At 43.3% G+C, this 17,888-nt stretch overlaps 1 protein-coding gene across 3 annotated transcripts in view; it reads right to left on the bottom strand.

Annotated features, from left to right (window-relative positions):
• MAPKAPK3 (MAPK activated protein kinase 3) overlaps positions 1–17,888 on the bottom strand; it is a 46,643-nt gene that overhangs the window by 13,120 nt on the left and 15,635 nt on the right. For all 3 annotated transcript variants that reach the window (XM_071439932.1, XM_071439929.1, XM_071439931.1), the window contains exon 3: positions 630–769. In XM_071439932.1, the coding sequence (XP_071296033.1) occupies positions 630–769 (140 nt within the window). The remainder of the gene's footprint in view (positions 1–629; positions 770–17,888) is intronic.

The following is a 17,888-nucleotide window of genomic DNA, read 5'->3' as shown; positions in this document are numbered from 1 at the left end:
AAAACAAAATAAGATCAGGGAGTTTTGATGTTTCAGTTTAATGGACCCTGTCACAGGGAACATGACAAACAAAGATGGGAAGTCAGATATGCTGGCACTGGGAGGGTGACAATAATTTTGTTTCATGTAAAGGGTGGAGAGGAAGAAAAAGAAAGAAGCAAAGACATCTAAAATAATTATTAATCTGTCCTCAGTGAAAAGGACAATAACTGTAGTATTGGAGACCAGGGAGAGAATAGGGAAGGTTAGAGTCAAAGTAGTTATGACAAGACAGATCACACTGGATCATTGGATTTACATCTGAACTTGGAAGCTGATCACAACCAAAGCAGAATGTATTGGTAGAGACATCTTTCGAAGGTGTATTAATCAGTCAGCTTTAATGAGGACAATTGCTATGGAGCACAATGAAAATTTATTTTCTGGTAAAGGTTCCCCATTCTTCCAGGATGGCTGGAGCAGCTGCACTGATTTCCTTATCAGTTCCATAAAGGGAACAAGAGATTTCCTGTGCAAACCAAAATTGTGCTGCTGAGAAATCTCCCAGCTGCCACCTGAGCCAAGACATTCTCCTCCTCCCTCCATCCCTCCAAAGGCAGTGCCTGTGAGGGGCTGCTGCTGGTCCCTACCATTCCATGACAATGAGCAGGCATCTCTTGCCATTGTGGATGTTCTCATACACATCCAGCACATGGACAATGTGAGGGCAGCCCGAGGCTCTCCAGTGATACTCGACCTCCTGACGCGCCTTGGGGTTGTCGTACAGGAGCTGTGGAGAAAGACAGAGCAAAGTCAGCCAGGCACCATGGTGCTGCTGCAACTGGCACCAGCCTCAGAGATGAGCTCCCCATGAGAAAACCTTCCCCAGCCACAGGATGAGAACCCATCATGGCATTTTCACCTTCTCTGGGCTGTCCAGCTTGGCAGACTGAGGAATACACAAACAATTGGTCCCTTAGAGCTGGAAGGGCCTTGAATGACAGTGAGGAGGTGTAGCCATGATATTTCTGAAAAATCCTTTCCTTAGGATTTTTTCTCCTGAGAAGCTGAGAGGCCTCAGGAACAAAATGCAAACAATGGTTATCTGCTGCTGTGGAATGCAACAGGTGGATCTGTGACTGGTCTCATGTGGTTTCTAATCAATGGCCAATCACAGCCCAGCTGTCCAGACTGTCTCGGTCAGTCACAAGCCTTTGTTATCATTCTTTTCTATTCTTAGCCAGCCTTCTGATGAAATCCTTTCTTCTGTTCTTTTAGTATAGTTTTAATATAATATATATCATAAAATAATAAATCAAGCCTTCTGAAACATGGAGTCAACATTCTTGTCTCTTCCCTCATCCTGGGACCCCTATGAACACCACCACAAGGAGGGATTTTGAACCTGAGATGGAGACAGGTCTATCTTACCCACTTCTGGATGGAAACCAGCAAATTTTTCTTATGTGTTTGCAAGACTTTTAAACATAGAATCCCCCTGCTAAGGACAATAACTCCCCCACCTTCCCCCAGCTGCTGGGAGAAGAGACTTCCAGGTGGGTGCAGTGCAAATCCTGTAAGTTAAGTGAGATTTGAAACAATGAGGACTTTTACAGTGACTCTGACTGTGCTTCTTAAATATTACACACACTTCTGACCCCACCAAGGTAAGAAAGAGACCTTTGGCTATCAAGATGCCTGAACTTTTTTATGTCACACACAAGGCCAGTTTATTTTAAAGGCACTGATGTCTAGAAGGGCAGCAAGAGCTCATCCTTCCTGATCCTGCAACCTCTGCACAAGAAGAGTGTCCCCTGCTGTCTGAAGCACTGCTCAGTACCCAGCACCACAAGTGAGCTTTGTGCAGTAGGGGCACATGGCTGAATTGTGCCTGCTCCTCTCTGCCTCAGCTCTCCAGACAGCACTAACACTTTGTGACAGACACTCCTTTTACTGCACATTTGTACAGCTCCTGCACAGTGCAGCTGTGATCTGAGTTGGATATGGTATGCCCTATGGTAATAACCATGGTGATGATGGAGCAGCAACAAAACTGATGCTATATAAAGCATTGTTAAATGTAGTGAAACAGAATAAAAAACAAGCAAAGAACAACCACCTCTGATATATTTATGTTAGAAAAGGCTCACAACAACTGTTTTCAGACAGGCAAGTAAAAAGTATCATTGATGACTATTAGGCCTTAGCCTGAAGCTCTTTCAACTCACATTTGCTATTAGGTTCCAGTGAAAACACAAGTGCATGATAATTGCTGAAAACAAGAATTAACATATAACCTGTCATTAGGGACCTATGAATCAGAGCAAGAAACTGCTCCCATCCAATAGCCAAGTTAAATCACAAATGGTGTCACAGGCACCTTCAACACAGGCAAACACGTATTTGAAAGGTCACAGGAAGGAAGATGCAAATTCTGTTTTCTTTATTGACTTCAGTAAAGACAATTTACATCACTGGGGGAAAAAATCTTACATTTGTTTGGTGCTTCAGCATCCCTTTCAGCAGAGTAGACAAAGAAACATGGCAGGAAAGGTCTGTAGCCCTTTGTACAATGCTGGGGAAGTGCTTGGGAATGACTGGAAGGAGGGTAAATGCTTCCCTTCCAGGCCAGCAACAGGAAAAGGGTGACAAGTGCTCCTCTGCTGAGGGCACATTTTTGTTTTTCTGTGAAGCAGTTTTTCTGTGAAGGCTACAGGAGGGGACAAGTGGGCTCAGGAGGGCAGCTGGCCCTGCAGCTGAGTGTGCAGCTGCACTGAGCCCACCCTGGCCCGAAGCTCCTGCACAGCTCCAGATTTCCAGCAGAGCAGGGGCTGCAGGAGCTCTCATCCAAGGGCACTGCCCTGGCAGCCAAGCTCCTTCTGCAGGGCTCTCATTGTGCACCCAGAGCACGCCCTTGGGGATCACTGTCTGCCTCTTCCTTCCTGCTCCAGCCTGCCTCTGGCCTCATTTCCAACAGAAATAACTTCCTAAAGAGAGAGATGGCTCCAATTTGGACAAAGAGCTTGCTAGTGAGTCCAAGGGTGCTTGCTTTGCTTCTTTCAGCCATCAGCCCATTCAGCAGCCTTTCCTTCACAGCCACTGTGCTCTAGCTCACTAGGACTGTCCACCAGAATTTTCCCCTCTGCCCTTCTGAGTTTGGGCTGTTGCCTAGAGGTCTCTTCAAAAGTTCATTAAATTACATGTGCCACAATAAAGCCCAAACACCCTCAGGACTAACCAGGCCTTCCAGTGTTCATTGTTTGGATATTACTGGATCAAAGCCACTTCTGAGCAGGATGCTTCCAAAAGCTTCTCCTCTATCCTGTGCTACTGATCAGACATTCCCATTCTCTATACTAATGTAACTGCACTATCACCTGTGTCTACTGTGCTTGCACAGTGCACAGAGATGCTATTTTTCAGGTCTGTACCAAGTGCTTATGAAAACTGTTTCAAAGAATTCAATTCTCCCTCTCTGAAAAGCTTTTACAAGCATTTGGATGCACACAAGGATGTTACAGTTTCTTTTCTCCACACTTCAAGTAAGTTTTGTACACTTTTTGTGCCAAGATTGAATGCACTCATGTCAAGATGACACCTGGAGGAGCAGAGAAAGGGAAATTCAAAAATAAAGAGCACACACACATACCAAGTAACATCTGATACACCAACCGTTAACCTTTGGATTTCTCCTTCTGAACTTCAAAAATAAATTAAATCTTCTCTTTATGTCTAAAACTGGAAGGCAGAACTGTACCTTTTAAGACATTTTAGAGACACAGACACTTGTAAAATGAAAGCTGTGTAGGGTTGAAAGCACCAATTTCTGCAAAATTTAGATGATGATTTAGATACACAGTCTAAAATTTTAGACTTGTGATTAAATATCACAAACTTGCAAAGAACCCAAATGGATATTTTGCCATCTTCCTGAGCCCAAAGAGTGACTGTACTTCTATTGCTAAAATAGCCTTGATAAGACTTCAACCAGGTTCCCTGATATTGTACTAAAGTGCAGAGGCAGTTGTGAACAAACCCAGAACTTCAGATCAGTTTTCCAGTGGTGCTGGTTTGAGGGAAGAGCAGCTTTGCCCACAGGAGCCCCCAGTCCTGCCCTAAAGCTCCCTCAGGGTTCAGCTGAGTCACAGCATGTCACGACAGGCTGTGGGCAGGATCATGAACCAGCCCAATTTCAAAAGCACACAAACCCTAGAGAAATGCTCCATCTCCCAGTTTCTCATGAGACAAAAAACACAGCAGCCTTTGCACAACTCCATGAGTGTGTGGTCAGACAAGACAGTTTGCACCAGGAGCTGCTCAGTACAAAAGTGGAGTTTGGCTGGAGCTCAGCATCACCAAAGCACTGCCTAAAAGCAGCAGATGAACTAGGGAGGTCACCAAAAATGGGGTGATGGATGGAAGGTAAGAAAGTACAGGGTGTGATCCACACAACTGTCCTCAATATCTGAAAAAGCTGAAGAGGGAAAAGAGCAGCACAGTGGGAATGTTCAGGCTGTTCCTGAGGAACAAGAGGGCAGATGCCAGCAGAAACTCCAGGATGTGCTGCCAGTTCAGGGCCAGGACAGTGCAGAAAGGCCTGAACTGTTATTCTGGGGCATTGGCCTAGCTGGGGTTGGGGAGCACCTGCCAAACAAATTCTAAACTGCAGAATTTCTTGAGAAAAAGAAAAAAAGAAAAAAGAAAAAAAGAAAAAAAGAAAAAAGAAAAAAAGAAAAAAAAAGAAAAAAGAAAAAAGAAAAAAAGAAAAAAAGAAAAAAAGAAAAAAAGAAAAAAAGAAAAAAAGAAAAAAAGAAAAAAAGAAAAAAAGAAAAAAAAAAGAAACACAGTATCTTCTAATAGCTTTTCCATTGATTCAGTGTGGTATACACAAGGAAGGACAGCAGGAGTCCTCATACCTTAATGGTCTGATCTATACAGGAAATAACCTCAGGGCTCCAGGGAGTGGCAAATGATCTTCTGGACTCTGAAACTGTAACAACTGAGAGGAAGATATCCATGGGTCTGGGTAGGGAACAGGCTGAGGACAGGAAACAACCACTTCTCAGTGACTTGCTCTTTAATATGCACTGCCAGATTACACAGATTCCTGTCAGACCTGCTGTCTGCTCCCTACATAGGAGATTAAGACCTCCACTATGCTTTTTTATTTATTTTAAACTTCAGCAGCTCTTCCTAGTTCCAAACAGGCTCTGTGCTTCTATTACAAGTGTTACAGGCTCAGTTCTCATCTACTCCATGTGCAGCATCTGACACTGCAACCATGTCTTTCTTATATGCACCAATTTCAGAATCTGAACTCCCCTTCACAAGACAATCAGTTTTATAATCTCTCTGCTATCTTCCTCACAGGAAGGCTTCCCATTATTAAAACAGAAATGGAACCTGCAGAAATTTTCAGTGCTAAGGCTCCTCAGCATGCAATACTGACATATAGGCACTTATATCTAGCTTATTTATGTCTCTAGCTGGGAAATAAAAGGTCTAATGGGCTAAATGTAGGGGCTTTTTGCTTGCTTTCCTCTTTGTGTGTGGCTGTTACAAAAATGCTGAGTGCTACAAATAACCCTTGGCAACTGAATTCACACTGATGCACAGAACCTGACACCATTTGCAGCAGAGCAGTTCTTCCAGTCATTCTTTATTCAAGAGGGGTAGATGGCAAAAAGAGGCTTGGATAATGTTTCTTTTATCCCCTCCTTCCCCTATGCTACTAAAAGAAAAGGGGGGAAAAAAAGAAAAAAATGAAAGAAAAAAGAGCTATTAGTATGGCTTTGGATGTTTTGTCTTTTATTACATCCTGATTATTTCCAATACATCTTCTAATTCAGTGTTAAAAATCTTTATCTGTTTCTAGGTCTCTTCAGAAGGGATAAAGCCATCCTTTGTGTTAGAGCACTCAAGGAATTGAAATGATCAAGGTTTCCTTCCTCACACATCAGCAGTGCTGTCAGTGGACTTGCAGCACGAGCCACGAGTGTGCCTGCAATGGCAGCAAGTGGGAATCCACTCCTGCAAACCTCCAAGAAAGCACCCATTCTGTTCCTTAAAATGAAGCAATACAACACACTTCTGCTGGAATTATTTAGTACTGAAGCATCAGTCTAAGGGCTAAAACCAGGGCAGACACAGGTAGAAGGTCATCTATAAACCTTTCACTTTTCTGCCGTTATTCCAAACCCAGCTTAGGCTGTTGGAAATGAAACCTGTTTGGAGGCTTCCTTGAAACAAACTGTCATACTAATTCCTGCAGAGCTGGCCAAGCTGGCATTCCCTGGCCTCTCCCTGGGGCTCAGACAGACAGCCAGTCCCAAAGGTGGGCTTCTGAAGCTAATAATAGGAACAGCAGCACAATTTTCCATCACTCCTGCCTGTGTATCGAATTCTTTGCCTCACCTACTGAGTGTCAGGGCTGTACTGCCTGCACTGCAGGGCCTTTCTCTACCCACCTCCTCCCTCCACTGTTCCAGTCTCTACTCAGCTCCTCCTGGAAATGGCAGAAGTGCAGCAGATCTCTGGGGCCTTGCCAGCACAAGCCAAAGTGCAAAGGACTCAGGGAGGATTCTCTGCACGTGGAGTCAGAGCCACGCTGAAATCAGCTCCCTGCTGACACACCCCACTTCAAATTCCTTACACACGTGTTGGAAAGGGAAAGCAGGAGAAAAGAGTGGAATGGACAAAGAGGAAAAGAACAGTTTAATAGAGAGATTTTTCATTTTTTTTTCTAAGAGTTTGAGCACTGGATGTACAGCAAGTCTGCTGAAGAACTTTGCTCACTCTTGTTTCTCCATCCCCAGAGAGCACACACCACATAAATATTATTTTGCTCCAAGCCTCTCTCCTGCAGTGAATCAACCAGGTCTCTCAAAAATAACTTTGGTGTGGTTTCTGAATTTTATTATTGTAGCAGTACTCGAGTCACCACCAGGCACTCGCTATGACTCTAGAACCTGAGGTAAATAAATGAGACATAGCACTATTAATGCTCTAATTACACATGCAACTAGCCATTCACTCTGCAAAGGTCAGCTGTCTTTGCTCATAAACGTTAGTGGAGATACAGGGAATGAAGCTGAAATGGCAAGGTTGGGGGCCAGGATACATTTCAAAGGTATCCCCTTGCACACGTGAGGTTGACATAAAAGGAAGCACAAAAATGAGCCAAAATGCCCACATAGAAAAGTGACTTTGCTGATACTCTGATAATCTTACATGAATGCATTTGAACTGCAGTGCCAAACATATGCAACTGTACATTCAATACCATGGGGTATATAGAGATTTAAATAAAAAGCATGCTATGTATTTTGCTAGAACCATAATATTACTTTGTATTTTAATACTGTGCTTCTTCTGTGTGGATGGAAAAATGTTCCTACTGGCACTGTAAAATTCCAGCTATTCTCAGTTGTGACAGGCTACAAACCAGCTGCATGTGGCTTCTGTTGTATTCAAAACACTGCAAATGGATTTTAGAAGAAAAGTAAATCACCAACAGCTACTAACATGCTGCTACCAAACAGGAACATCCTACAACACTTGTTTATACAACAATGCCTAAAAATCAGCTCCTCTCTCTACCTTCTCCTGATGGCAATTTCTACCACAAAATGCTGTTTAGCCAGCACTGACAACTGCATTCAACACCTGCAGTCAATATTCAGCAGATGGGGAGACCTGCTGTAAAGCCCTTTCCAAAACCCAGACATGCTAATCTGTGATTAAAATAAAATAATCTCTAGCTCTGCCACTATTTTCACTCTTCCTAAATTTCCAAATTGAAGAAAAAGAAATCTAAAATCCCAGCTGAAAATTATGACATTTCTTAGCTTGTAATTTTACTCAAGTGTCTGATACAAGGTTTGCCTTTGAAAAGGGAAAGGAAAAAAGAGGAAAAAAAAACAGAAAAAAACCATATCCACCCCTCAACACAAACTTCACTCCTGCCAGCCATGAGTTCATAAATTCTGATAACAAGGAGTCAGCTGACTTGGCTTCAGTAATTTATACAACTCAATCCTTGGCTGAGCAAAATGAATGAACCTTGCTTGTGAAACTTTGCTGTGTAAGAAAATTGCAGCAGTACAAAACACTGTGGCACTTCCTCACATCTTCAGCCAATCAAACTTTCCCTCTGTTGTGACTTTAGCTATTCATAGAACACTAAAGTAAATTCAAGACTACAGTTTTGATCTTCCAAATGTCTAAGATCTTTATGCCTTGAATCAAAGCAAATAAAGGATCACTTAAAACTTGGTCATCACAAAAAACTCTACTTGCTGAAGTGCCAGTTGTATTTCCTTACCTTTGATGTTCTTCTGTGCAATGACTGATGCAGCAATACCTCCAGAATACACCAGCACTGTTTGTGGCCATGAAATGGGCTGGACCTGCCTGACCCTCTCTCTCACATGCTTGTCCATGCTGTACTGACAGCCACAGTTCTTAAGCTCCATTTAAACCATCCCTAATGCCCCCTGCTCCCAGTAATGTTATCCCATGCCATTTCCGTTATGTTTTGCTATATTTTTGTCTTATACCTCTGTTTTTCTTTAATAAACCAAAACTCCTTTACAGCATACCTAACTAGTAGCGACATTCTACACACGTTTTCCACACAAAGAAGGGGAAAGAGCAAATATAGATTTTATTCTGAGTGCTCTAATTTCAGTTCTAACTGCCATGAAAATCACCTGTACTGCTGTGTGGGACAGCAGGGCAATGGTACCAACATTAGTAAGCCATGGCACAGCTTTGCTGGAGCAGGATGTGGCAGAAGGCACTGAGAAGATCTAAGTCTGATGTTCTCTTTCCTGGCCTTTGCTCTAATCAGGAGTATGAAAATTAACAGAGATGTGATAATACTAAACAAGGTAGAAGCAGAAATGAGGAACATGTTTAATCTCATTAAGCACAGATAACAGTAGCTCTGAGAGAAACGTGAGCTGTCCCCCAGCCTTTCTCTGTAGTTTTTGCATGTGTAACTACAGTCATGAAGATAAATCACTCAAGAACTCCCAGGAAGGCCTTGACAGAGGCTCTTTGGGTTGCCTGCTGGATTCCTGCTGTGGCCATTTGCCACGTGTGTGTCTTTTCTGTCTTTTCACCCTTCTCTGAACACCAGCCCCACTTTGGGACAGTTGACACCTTAATGAGCTTCCCCCCACACCTGCAGCCCTGTTGGCCTCCATGGTCCCATCATTTGGCAGAGAAATTCAGAACAAAGATAGTCCTGTCATACCACTGCCCACACACCTAAACTCCCTTTTAGCTGACTTCCCATCCCCTTCCACATGAATTTCAGGCTGCCATCCATGCATGCAAACCTTGGCAATGTGCCACCCCAGGCCAGCTCTTTCTCAGACAGAGCTGTTCTTCCTTGACACCCACATTTGTGCATTCTGTCGCACGGCCAAGCAGTGCCTCTCTCCTACTGCATCGTCTGTCTCCAATACTCCTAAATCATCCAAAGGACCCTGAAATAAACAAAAAACTCTCAAATCTTCCTTCTCCCATTCCATGGGGCTCATCTACTTTGTTTAAGGGAAGACTTGCTAAGTCCCTGACATCAGTGGCACCGACAGCAGCTCCACGTCTCTCGCACAGAGACACTGAGATTTGACCCAGTTATGGGAATCTCACTGGAGTGACTCTGGCCAGCCCAACATCAAACACTCAATCCTAAAAGCTGTCACCTGTGGCAACTTAACTCCTCTGCAAAAATAAAACAAAGCCCTAAAGCCTTCAGCAAGGACATCTGTAAGATTTCTTTAGTGCTTCAAATCACTGCTGTACGTTTTCACACTCGTGTCTGTGCAAGCTCTGCCACCGGCATTTTCAAGCAAAGATCTGAATCTGTTTCTAAGGCACAACTCAGTCCATAGCTCTGTGGATGGAAGCTTAATGGTCCTCCAGGCAGAAAGATCCCTGGAACTGCTTATTGTGTACAGCCACGACATGACAGAGAATAGTGTGCCTGTGAACAGAAACAAAACTCTGCAGCATTCAGCAGAGCTAGAAATGCAAAGGAAGCCATTAAGAGAAAAAGTAGATTGTTCTCCCAAGAGTTCTTGTCCTTATTTTGTCTGAATGTATGTTCTAAAGCTAAGTAAACCAGTACACAGGAAAGGCAAGGAAAGAAAAGAAAAATACTCCAGGGGAAGGGGGAATTCAACAGATGGAATCAACACAGGCAAGTGACACTGCAGTAAAACTGTAATTTATGTTATAATTCTCATAGATGGCTTTTGCTGGGTGCACTGGCTCAGCCACCCCTGGTTACAGCTCTGCTTTGTCACAATGGCAGCAGAACCCAGCATGACTTTCCTTTCAAGCCCCACAGCACACTCCTGGACCAGCTAGTGCCTTACAGAACTCATTATTTGATGAAGTACTCTTTAATATCCACAATGCTGGAAAACACTTCTTGGAACACAGCTGGGATCTGCCAGTTCATATAAAGCCATACACTCCCTCACACTTCCCTTCAGAAACCTTACACACCCTGGCAGCCACCATTAATTAAGATTCCCTCACCAGGTAAATGCCCCATCCTCCTAATCCACAGCCTCCTGAGCACAGCTCCTCTTCTTCTCCATCCAAACCTGGCATCTGCCCAGCCCAGCCAGGCTCCCACCCTGCCTGGCTGAGAACCCAAGCCCTGGAGACTCTCCTGCAATAGCTGAGAACTCCTGTTCCTGGTGAGGCACAGCTCCAGCTACTCCAGGCAAGCAGACTTTATTTCCCCAGTCATCCTGAGGGAAGGGGATATCTTTCCATTTTGCTGCCCACTTTTATTTCAGTTTTTAGCCACTTTGGCTACTCAAAAGATTTTCCCTGTACTAGGATATACTGTGGAGTGAGAGGTGTGAGCAGAGGGCTCCTTCCCCAACATCCATGTTCCATTTCTTTGACAGAGGTTAGAGAGGAATGGTCCCTGTTCCCTGCAGCCAGCTGACAGGAAGCAGTTAGATGCCACAGAGGTAGAGCAGAGCAGGAGCAGCTTAAATGGAAGGGTATTTTATTGCCAAAATCAAGAGCATTTCCTTCCCATTCCTGAATAATTTCCTCTCTCCTCCTGCCTTGTGTTGGATGCCTCATGATTGTACATGAAAAAGGAAGAGGAGGAGGAGGATCTCAGGAATATTTGGAAGTCTGATGTTTTGATGTCTCGTCTAAAGCAGCACCATGCTGAGAGGACTGCACAGGGGTCAGAAAAATGAGATGTAGCAAAAGCACTGATGAAAAACAAGAATCATTCCAGGAATTAGATCCTTTTCATCTTTCCAAGCTGAAGCATATCCATTTCCCTTTCTTAAGGCACTGTCCTTCCCCTCCTCTCCCTGCAGCAGTAGCTGCCTGTGGTACACTGCAATGTTGGCTCACTTCCACAAGTCAGCATGTCTGAGAGAGTCTGGGTTGAGGCAGGGGGAGGAGGGAGTGACAAAGCTGGGGCAACAGAAAAGAGACTCAGTAGCCACCTGCCTGCTTCCAACCAACATCAATACCCTGGAAACAGCTGCCCCATGCAAGTGTTCCTGACTCCTGAGGTGGTGATGCTTTCACAGAGGCAATGTTTGTTCATCCAGCCTCATTCTCCTGGACGTGGCCCACCAGGGGAACAGGAAAACATCCCTGCACTGAAGCCATGCTAACAGGGAAACAGATTGTCCAAGCATGCAGCTGCTGCTCCCTCCACTGAGCTGCTCCAACACTGCACAGCAGGCAGTGGCAAGGGGAGGAGGCACTCAGCCATGATGCACTGCCCTCTGCTTGGGAAGACAGATCCTCAGGTGGAGACTGCAGGGGTAAGGGGAATTTGCAGATTTTGAACATCATGCCACACCCCAGAAGATCCAATGACACCTGCTTAATATGCAGGATTTTGTCCAAGACCTGTCAGGTGGTGGTAATTTCAACTTCCATGGGCTAATCCTTCTCCCATCACCATAAATGCTTTATGTTTATTTATATATGGCCATATAACACTTTCCCAAGCAGGAGCTGCTTTGAAAACCTTTAGAAACTGTCTCTTGATCCATCTTTACCATTTCATAACCAAGGGAGGGGTCATTTGTTTGTAAATTCAGACACATGTTTGACCCTCCTGCCCCCATTAGTCTCTAATGGGAGTTATAAGGGCTGCTCACAAGCAGCAGGAGACCACCCCCAAAGAGCATCCCCGTGTCCCTGCCACCACAGGCTTCTCCACACTCAGTGCTCTGCTCTGGCTGAGGGAGGAGAACCCCTGAAGGGCTGGGGAAAGAACATCAGGACAGTGATACATTGTTCTCATCACACAGCTCTGCAGGGCGAGCTCAACCAGGTCATCAAACCCGATCCCTTTCCAAACACTTCTTAATGCTAAATGATGATATCAACTATTGCAGGAGCTGGAGACATTTTTCAAACCTTACTGCATTAAAACTCAAGTCCTGAAGTCTCAGTTTCTTCTTGAAGTGACTATTCCAAACTAAGAGGCTGTGATATTTTGAACATGGGGGGGGTACTCTGCCAGAATTCATAATTATCACTATCTGTATTTCCAACTGCAAGATTAGAACTATTTTAGTCAAAACTAGAAGTTTCCACATGAAAATATTCAGCAGATTGGTAGAAAAGCATTCATAGGTCCTGGACAGAACCACCACGGAAAACCACCAAGAGGCCCTGGATTTCCAGATCAGATAATGCACAAATTCCTATAAAGTCTGGCTGCAGAAATCTCCTTCCAGACCCTTGCTCTGCCTGAATTAGATGAGGGTCTTCCACTTCAGTACCTGAGTCCTTCCATCTCTTCCAGAGAACTCTTTGCATGCCTACAGTGTGCAGTGCCTCCCAGTTTTCACACCTGAAACACAAGCTGGCAAAATAGGGACATAGCCCTGAATTCCTCAGAGCCCAGCTGAGGGGGAACCAATGTCTATTTTGGGAAGGGTATGGCTATTCTCACTTCTTGTGAGGAGTTTTAAAAGTTCCTGGGTGTTTCTTAGTGTAGGGGATAAAAATTGTTGTATTTGATAAAGTTTTCATGCAATCACAGTACATTTTCTACTTAGTTTTAAGGGAGGTATTTCCAAAACCAATTGTCACACAACAAAAGAAAAGGTGAGCCTTGCCAAGAAAAGCTCCTCAGGGATACATGGATTCATTACAGGGGGAGGGGGATGCAGAAGGGAGCCTTGCCCTAAGGCAAGTTTCACTAGAGGGGCAGAGCAGAGAGCTGCACCCAGGACTCTCAGGGGATGCCAGGCCAGAGCTGCATTTACTTTCTAAATTATACACTGCCACAGCAAGGACTACTGGGAAAATACTCCTGCTATTTCCCAAAGGACTCTTACAGAAATATCTGCTTCACTCACATATCCCAGGGAACCTTCTGTGAAAAGACCACAAGAACTTGGGATTTGGAATGTGAAAGTGAAGCCTCTTCATAACTCTGTAACGTGCTTACCCAGGCAATTTCTAATAAAGGGTGATTCAGCCTCTGAATCAGAAAGAAAAATTATCTTGCCTGTTGAGAAAGATGGAATAAGGTTTGGCTGCAGGAACAGGACTGAAGTCTGGATGCTTAACTCAAATGACTAAGAGCTTATTTTTCACAACCCAAATTCTGGCTACCCCAGAATAGCACCAAATCCACAAACCAAAAAATAATGTTATAAAAAAATAAAGTTTCATATTCAAATTAAGCAATTATTTAGAGGAACTAAAAATGAAACAGAAACCAATCCTAGAATGTGAATCAAGTGAAGTGAGCCACAGAGCCTGCCACGCTCCTTTAGACACATCTGGAAACTTGAAATTTTACATTTACCACAACCCCACCTCTTGCTCTGCCCAAAAGAGGTCTGGCTGCAACTTTTAAAGCTGCACTGTGCCCATGTCTTTGGAAGCTTGTAAATAAATTCTCCCCACCTTTGAGCTCTGTTCAACTCTGCAGGCCTTGGCCTTGAATTCCTGGCTGTTTTGCAATGTGGGTAATAACTTTGTTCTCCTGGATACAACCACACAGTTGTCTTACATACCTTGCAAGAGGTACAAAGCCAAACAGATATCTGGCAAAAGAAAAAGCTAGAAATATATTTAAATCCCAGTGCTCTCTGGCACTTGAAAGGTGAAATTTAAAGGTTGCATTCTGCAGAGATACCATCAAATGTAAATATTACAGATTTATAAATAGCCTATAGTGTTGCACATTCTTGCAATTTTCTTGCAATCATTCGTGCAGATTTCATCTAGGCCATATATGATAACATTATCTCCTTTGACTATGCAAACCTTCCAAAACACATTTGTTCTTGCCTGTCCTAAAATCCAGGGCACACAGTCAATAGTCACATTCCTCATCTTATGTGGAATCTTATCTTTCCCGTCTCCATGCTCTTTGCCTGTTAATGTTGTCACCATAGATTTTTTTATTATCAATAATCCCTTGTGTTCAGTGGGAATTTATTATTTATTGTGCCTTTAGCTCAGACATCTTGCTTTCAAGTCTCTATTATTTAGGTAAAGTTAGTACAGAATTCACAGTGGTAGCCACCACTTCAACACATGGAAGAGAGTGGGCAAATCACATCCCCAATCCCACATCTTCCCTCCCCTCTGTTCCAGCCCTGGAGCCTTCCCTCTCTCCTGCAATACCCCAAAAAGGATCCTTTGCATTGCTCAGGGCACACAGGGCTGCCAGTTCCAAAATTCCAGAAACATTTAAGTTTTTCAGATACATTGATATTCTTTTCCACAGCTGAGCTGTTAATGCCAGGCCAATAAAAAAATTGGAATAAATAAAAATTGGAAGGGAAAACCCAGCCTATACAGTGTATTTTCCCACCAGAGCCATTTGCAGTGTGTCTTGTGACCACTGCACACACAGAGGCACCTGTAAAAGAAGTTTTGACAGCTCAAACCCCTGAAGTGCTGATCCAGTTTAGGCAAATGAGGTAACTTTTGTTAAGAAAAATGAAGAAGTAAAAACTGAGTCATCATCTTTGCATGTTTCTGACTAAAAGATAAATCAATGAGCAGTAAAGCAGATGAGGCCCAGGTTGCAAGTTTCACTGGAAAGGCTTCAGAGGAACAAAGGAAGAGCAGTGAGGCTTTATTGGAAGGGAGTGATGGCAGCATCAACAATAACCTGAGCACCACTGGACTCCTGAGCAGGGCTCCTTGAAGGCTCTGGTGTGATACTCTCTCCATGTGCCACTGACTCCAAGGTTCCTGCAGCTCATGGCCTGGAATTGCCTCAAAGACTTCCCCATGGATTTTCTGACACATTAATGTATTTACATACAGAAACCCATGGACTGTTATGGCTTGGTCAAGAGCCTCAGCTCTTGCCATTAAGAGCCTGGAGCCAGGAATCTCAGATCCCTTTCTGGGCCACAGACTTCTTTTGGGACAAAACCTGTCTTTGGATGGCATTTTCTCACGTTTTACTGCAGTGGGGTGCTTTGGCATAAATTATTTGGCAATCTTCAACAGAGATGACAGAAACTGTAATAAATCCTAATAATATAAATTCTGTGCACACAGCAGAACTGAGCAATTCCATCAGTTCTGCTGTTTCTCTAAATTGTTTTCTCTGAACCATTTAATACCCTTTCAATAAATACATAATAAATAAAATGTTGCAGAAAAAAAAAAAAAAAGAACCATTTGTCTGTCTTCTACTTGCTAAGAACAGGTCTTTGTGATAATTACCAAAAGCAAAATACATATTTTATAATATTATTAAAATGGCCTTTATAACATTAGTGAACTTCATGATTAAGGTGCTTAATCTTAAGGCACTTAATTCAGGTGAGTAACCTGAATATTGCTCCCTTTGTATGTATTAAACACAATATTATTACCCACCATTCCTCCCCCTTTAACTTCATCCTCACACAGAGCACAGCCTGCAGCCAGTCAGGATGCAGGCAGGGATGCAGTGACAGCAACTGCCCCTCCCATCTCCTCTGCACTCCACACAGACACCACAAAGTGCAGCATAAGAAAGAAATCTTGTGGTTTAACCACAGCTGAATGCTACTCTGAGGATTCTCCTCTTGCTCCTGCTGAAGTCTCCTGCAATGCTCAGGAAGTCAGCTGAGCCCCACAGGTACTCTCTAATTGCCTGTTCCTCATTTCCCAGGGTCTGCACTGCAGCTGGATTTGCCAAAGTCCTGGGCACACCCAGCTGGGGCACAGCTTGGGTTTGAAAAGCTCCACTGAGTTCAAGAGCAATCTGTAGCTGTGGGGGAACCCAAACCAAGCCACTCTCATCTGAGATATTTCATAGGCAGCTCAGAAAATTTGGGGGAATTTTACAAGTTTAACCTCTTCACCTGCTGCACACACACAAAGTAGAGACAATGCAAACTCATCTTAAAGCCATGTTGTGAAAATAACAGTGATCCAGGCATTAGAGTGAAAACACCTCAAACCAGGAGGAAATGAACAAAAACCCAAACCCTGTTTTCAGAGCAGGTCTAAGCTAACCTGAAATAGAGAAATCCATACACTGAACAAGGACAATGAAACCAGCTATTGAAATCAATCATTTACCACTCCAGTGTTTTTGTCTGCACTGAAAAATCCTTAAGTGGGATAGAAAATACAGAGTGCAGGATAGTCAAAAGTATAAACACAGCATAGATCCTGACATCCCCTACATCTGAATGCTCTGTTTACCAACACAAAAATGTTATTTATGAGGGAGCTTTGTGTATGTGAGAGCAGACTGATCATTACAGATTTGGAACTTGGCTGAACTTGGGATGATTTTAAGGGTGATGGGGCAAGACATGCCCAGAACAAAATTCATCCCTCAATAACCTCAAATCCAAGTAACTGGCAAATTACTGACACTAAATTGTATTTTATGTAGTCAAAACAACTTTTTCCTCTAGTCTTACTACTGGAAAAGGTTGAAAAAAATCTGCCCAAACAACTCCAAGATGTGTGAGGCCATGCAGACCAAGGCAATCCCATCAGGAAGTTCTTGGTCCACCCAATTCAGCCTCTTTGCAGAGGCACAGTAGAGTTCCCTGCAAAGAGCACTCATAGCATTGACCTCACCACAGCATCATTTTCCCTGACATCTCCTTTTTTTTCTTTTTACACGAGATTTATCACATTAGTCACAGATCTGATGTCTTCACCAAGATAAACCACTCTCTCAATTTACAGATATTTTGCCTGAGCAAGGACAATGACTTTGGTGGTTATTTTTGTTTCTTTCCACAATGAACTCTGATACTGCCCTAGAGGCTAATTACATCAGGAAAGTAATCAGCATTTTGAGATGCCTTTTCCTGATGCTGTCTTCAAACCACATCTATTCAGCTTTCATCACTGCTCTCCCTTCAAACACCCCTTATCCAGAAGGATCTGCTTTGGAACAATTCAGATGGTTGATGCTTCCTTGATAGGCAGGATCTGTCACTTGATGCTGAGATTTGCAGGCTGCAAAGGCAGTTCCATCCACACATTGAGTGGTTCCAGCACTCTTATAGTGAATCAGATCAACCCCGATGCACCAAATATAACCTAGGGTCTCGAGAGAAAGTTCTTTAACTTCTTTAATGCTGCTGTGCTGTCATTAATTAATGCCCAGAAGGGATAAACTCAAGTATCTGCATGCATTAGGTTTAATATTTTACTTCTGCCTATTTCTCACATCTTCTGGAGAAGTACATGTCTTCCACTTTGTTTTGATTTTGTAACGTTGTATTGATGACTTTATTGTTATTAATCTGTACCTCATACTTCTGCTTGAAAATAATTTACAAAAGCAGAGGAATCAATTACTTAACACAGCCCTCAGCATCTTTTACTGCCACTTCTTCATTTGCTTTGCTCAAACACAGCCTAATTTTTCTGGTATAGTAAAGAATCAAAGACTTGAA

The sequence above is a fragment of the Agelaius tricolor genome, unplaced genomic scaffold (assembly GCF_023055355.1).
Source record: "Agelaius tricolor isolate 1412-34295 unplaced genomic scaffold, bAgeTri1.0.p SCAF_14, whole genome shotgun sequence".
Taxonomy (NCBI): domain Eukaryota; kingdom Metazoa; phylum Chordata; class Aves; order Passeriformes; family Icteridae; genus Agelaius; species Agelaius tricolor.
The sequence above is the reverse complement of the archived record's forward strand: the minus strand, read 5'-3'. Positions and strand labels throughout refer to the sequence as shown.